Raw genomic sequence first — 4,938 nt, forward strand, 5'->3', positions numbered from 1 at the left:
CATTCGCCTGGACAAATACGCAAACCCCAGCTTTATGCAGAAAGGTGTGGTTCAATCCGTAGCCGGGGGCCTACGAGATATGATATATTAATATCCGAAACAAATCCACTCCGGCATGATGACGCATGACATTTTTTTAGATTGGTTGGCGGGACAGCTTCTCGGAGCGGAGTCTACTAGTGTCACCCGGGTTCAGGTCCCATACTGACCGGTGGGCATCAGTCAAACTACGTCATGCGGGCTCGCGAGCATGTTCCAAGCATCACCAAGACTAACACCCGACAAGGAGGAAAGGAAAGGAATCGAACTGGCTCTCTAACTCACGCGCCGGAACACGGCTAGGCTATTTGGCGGCGGACATACCAGACGATATCACGCACGAAAAAATGCAGTTTTTTGTCATTCAAAAATTTTAATCATCTTGACCTTAGATCAAGGTCAGATAGCGTTGGCTATATAAACAACGATTGGCTCTTGAATATAAGACATACAATATTGAATTAGAGACGTCATGTTGCGACCAGTGCTTTTCCTAACCACGGGCTTTCTCTTCGCTGCGTGCTTGACGTCAGTCATGAGTGATGGTGAGTATCATAATTTTTGTAATTTTTTTTTTATTTTTTTTTATTGCTTAGTTGGGTGGACGAGCTCACAGCCCACCTGGTGTTAAGTGGTTACTGGAGCCCATAGACATCTACAACGTAAAATGCGCCACCCACCTTGAGATATAAGTTCTAAGGTCTCAAGTATAGTTACAACGGCTGCCCCACCCTTCAAACCGAAACGCATTACTGCTTCACGGCAGAAATAGGCAGGGTGGTGATACCTTTCCCAGTGCGGACTCAGAAGAGGTCCTACCACCAGTAATTACGCAAATTATAATATTGCGAGTTCCTAATAATAATTTTCCTTCACCGTGGAAGTCAATCGTAAACATTTGTTAAGTACGTATTTCATTAGAAAAATTTGTACCCGCCTGCGGGATTCGAACACCGGTGCATCGCTACAGACGAATGCACCGGTCGTCTTATCCTTTGGGCCACATTTCTTTGTGCATAACATGTCCTCTGTAAGCAGAAATGTGGAACAGCATGTGCGGGCTTATCTAATATCTTTAGACGAGCAATTCTTGTATATAAACATATAAATATATATAATCTGAATCTCGGAAACGGCTCCAACGTTTTCATAAAATTTAGTTTACAGGGGATTTCGGGGGCGATAAATCGATCTAGCTACGATTTATTTTCAGAAAATGTTGTTTTATTCCTGTTTTCAATACTCAATTTTATCGATAATCAACTTAAACATAAACTTTTTTTTAATTGAAAGAAAATAACAAATAGTTAATATAATATAATATAATATCAAAATTTTATTCGTATTTAAATATAATTTCTAAAAAATACAACTAACCAAAAAAAAAAGGATTAAAAAAACAGAACAAAGCTCGGCCATACTCTAGTATTAATATAACCTAACTGGCTCGAGACTAAGATATTTAATACTCACGGGTTACCCTAGCCCCTGGTGGATTCCAGAGACTGGCCGGCTTATAGTTCCACCACTGCTTGAGCGTTTCCCAAATCAAAGCTCTTCAAGAAACTTTTCCCCTATATTTTCAGAGCCAACAACGGACTTGCCGATATGCGAGCAGGCTTTTGGCGGTGCGGGCCCTTGTAACGCCCACTTTAAGCTGTGAGTTTTGTTATTAAAACTAGTGTTTGCCCGATGATCGAAATTCAAAGATCACTATCATCAACCCACGAACGTCCGCTGCTGGACCAAAGCCATCCCCAAGGCTTGCCATGTTGACCGCTACTGTATCTAGTGGATTGCCGCGACCTTTAGCAGTTTGTTGGTCCACTCACCTACCGAAGACTACTCTCGCTGCGCCTTCGGTTGAGACTGCGACACTGATTTTAGAAATTGGCTGACGGGCAAAACATAAAATGGTACTAAACTAATTTGTCTTTTCCTGTCTGTATATAAAAGTTTCATTACGAACTTGGCCTCGCATGTACCTCCTCTGTCTCCTTCATTGAGGAATTAGCTTAACCCTTGGACCGATAAACATAGATATGTAGGATTGGTAACAATGGAACGTGTGGAAGGGAGCGTTAAGAAGTGAGTGAGAGAAAACGATAAGAAAGGGAAAAGAGAATGACAGAGAAAAAGAAGATAGCGAAGACGGTTAAGGCTTAAGAAAGGTGTTAGATATTTTTTTATTATAATAACAGAAGATTTTGGGACAGTGTAAGTTTTATTTTATGCACCGCGATCCCTATTATACATATATAAAATTTTAATTTTCTCCAAACTTCTGAATAAAACTGCAAACAAATACCCGAAGCTGGTCATTGCCGGAACACCACAACCCGAATGCCTCCACTCGTATCCAGAGATGAGGCCGAAGTATTGTATTCTAAAATTTCAGTGATATCCAATGACCACACAGAATAGTTGTCTCGAAAATTAGTACTACCCATTGGTTGTTAACGCGAAGTTTTTGTACGCAGGCAAATTAGACCTAAGATACAAACCTTACAGAACCCGGTTTGTTGGGGACTTAATCTGGAATATGTACCGTATGTCTTATTTATATTCCTCTTGTAGATACTCGTACAATCAGCAGACGAAGAAGTGTGAAGAATTCATTTACGGAGGCTGCCTGGGTAACGGCAATCGTTTCAACACATTAGCCGAATGCGAACAGAAATGCATAAAGTAACCGATACCTTCGAATTAACGCACGCTCTTTTCTCAAGCTAGCTATCCTGATGTATAAAACGATGAAGCTTGGTATAAAAACTATTAAATATATATGTGAATTATCTTTTTTTTTTCTTTAAGCTGTTCGTAGCATAACAGTTAAAAACATAACTTAAACTTTAATGATCGTCTAATAAATGTAATTATTATATATTACTAGCTGACCCGGCAAACGTTGTTTTGCCATACATAAGATTTCTAGGGAATTTCTAGAGTAGAAAAAAAATACTAACTTATTGTAAGTGTGTAAGGATATGGTAGATGCGTGAAAGAGGCACGTAGCGCTGTGAACGATGAAGGAATATAAAAATAACAATACCTCATTCAACCACATAATGTCTCATTATAACAAAAAAAAAAATTTTCCAAAAAATAAAAAATAAATCTTAGAGGTGGACAACCCTTATCACTTAAGGGTATGAAAAATAGATAGTAGCCGATTCTCAGGCTTACTGAATATGCATAAAAAAATTCATGAGAATCGGTCAAGCGGTTTCGGAGGAGTATGGGAACGAACATTGTGACACGAGAATTTTATATATTAGATAATATTATGTCCACCAATGATAACAGAATCTACAGCAATGTAAATTACTAATAACGTAATAGGTTAACGTCATTGTGGAACTAGTTTTAACTTTAATATTATAGAGTTTATCGAAGAATACTTACCACAAAAAAAAAATAGAATTAAAATAACTTTTACGACTACTGATAAGACAGACGGTCGTGACCACGAAAACTCTAAAGCATTGGAGACGTCAGAAATAATGTAATGACCACAAGCAAGGTTGAGCCTTATGAGTAGTATAATTTTACGACTCTACAAAACCGAAGATGATACAAAAAAACACACATTAACACACAAACACAAGAAAATCAAAGAACACAAAATGTACCTTTAGAAGAACTTCCCAACTGCTTTCGGCAAGGGATCTGTTTTCCAGAATGATCCAAAAAAGGTCCCATGCTAAACCTCAGAGCACATACCCGGATTACTTTAAAAATCCCCCATCCGTACTGTACGATAGCTCAGTTTTATGATATTTTAAAGATTTAAAGAATTACGGACTTACCGCCAACTGCTCAAAGATTTCACGACTCCTGTTTCTTATGTTGCACAAACTGCGGCAACACGTAGCGCTAGTGTCGCGCTCAGTTTTGATTGCGCGAGTACCGGGCAAGTTGGCGGGAGATTTCAAAATGTAAACCCCAAAATCGAACATTCCCCCCACCGAAATCCGCCCGAATTTCCCATTACGATACCAATAACAATGTTTTGATGATTCAGTTTCACAGTGGACTGTATTTATTAAAATTATTTTAAGTAATTAAATCCAAGTATTTAAACAATAAACTTGACTATAACTAAAAGAGAGATCACACAAAGGCCTACCTTTATGTAATCTTGTTATGAGTTAATTTTTATGTTTTAATGCTAACTCTATGTCCGTCGCTATTGGGAGCGGACAAAGCTTAACGACAGGACGCGCCGTTTCGTTATTTTTTATACGAATTTTAACCACTCGCACGACACCATCCACGCCTGACTTAAATACAGTGACTCGCGCTAGATCCCACTGTAAAGGTGGTGGTGGTGCGTGTGATTTAATGAGAACTAAAATTCGACAGTTGTTGAACCACTTTTGTCGCTGCTGAAATGTGTGGAGGTATTCTTGGCCCCACCATTTCCAAAAAAGTTGTGTAAAGAGTTGTAAAAGTTTCCACCGCTCGCGAGACAAAAAACGATGCTCACTGATATCGAATACCGGTACAGCCAACAATTCCCGCCCGATCACAACATGTGCCGGTGTCAGCACTTGGAACTCCTCTGGATCATCAAACAGTGGACATAGCGGTCTACAATTGAGAACTGCTTTAACCCAAGCAAAAGGCGTTCGGAGCTCTTTGAATGGAAATGATTTGTCTCCTACAATCCGTTTCAAATATAATTTAGCCGATTTTATTGCAGACTCATAGAAACCACCGAAGCGACCACCACTAGGAGGGTTATGGCTCCGACGAATATTACGCGCTACAAGTTCTCTTGATAAGCTTTCTAAGTAAGACTCGAAAAAACGCGTAACATCTGCTGAATATTTCGTAGCCGACACAAAATTGGCATTATCTGAAATAATCATGAGACATTGACTTGTTGTAATTCCA

General features: G+C 39.2%; 1 protein-coding gene across 1 annotated transcript; it reads left to right on the plus strand.

Moving 5' to 3' along the window:
* The first annotated feature begins 437 nt into the window (after positions 1 to 437).
* LOC149503421 (chymotrypsin inhibitor SCI-III-like) lies at positions 438 to 2,805 on the plus strand. The gene is made up of 3 exons (XM_089736031.1): positions 438 to 584; positions 1,626 to 1,698; positions 2,617 to 2,805. Exons 1-3 carry the CDS (start codon positions 512 to 514, stop codon positions 2,729 to 2,731), a joined length of 261 nt encoding a protein of 86 aa, XP_089592157.1. The 5' UTR covers positions 438 to 511; the 3' UTR covers positions 2,732 to 2,805.
* Positions 2,806 to 4,938: the final 2,133 nt, after the last annotated feature.

This window comes from Bombyx mandarina, chromosome 02 (assembly GCF_030267445.1).
Source record: "Bombyx mandarina strain Sakado chromosome 02, ASM3026744v2".
NCBI lineage: Eukaryota > Metazoa > Arthropoda > Insecta > Lepidoptera > Bombycidae > Bombyx > Bombyx mandarina.

What these genes read in the sequence shown, in the direction of transcription:
- LOC149503421 (XM_089736031.1), top strand. Translation starts at nt 512, where the DNA reads ATGTTGCGACCAGTGCTTTTCCTAACCACGGGCTTTCTCTTCGCTGCG. An exon ending in GACGTCAGTCATGAGTGATG is followed by an intron (nt 585 to 1,625) that starts GTGAGTATCATA and finishes CTATATTTTCAG; the next exon opens with AGCCAACAACGGACTTGCCG. An exon ending in TGTAACGCCCACTTTAAGCT is followed by an intron (nt 1,699 to 2,616) that starts GTGAGTTTTGTT and finishes TTCCTCTTGTAG; the next exon opens with ATACTCGTACAATCAGCAGA.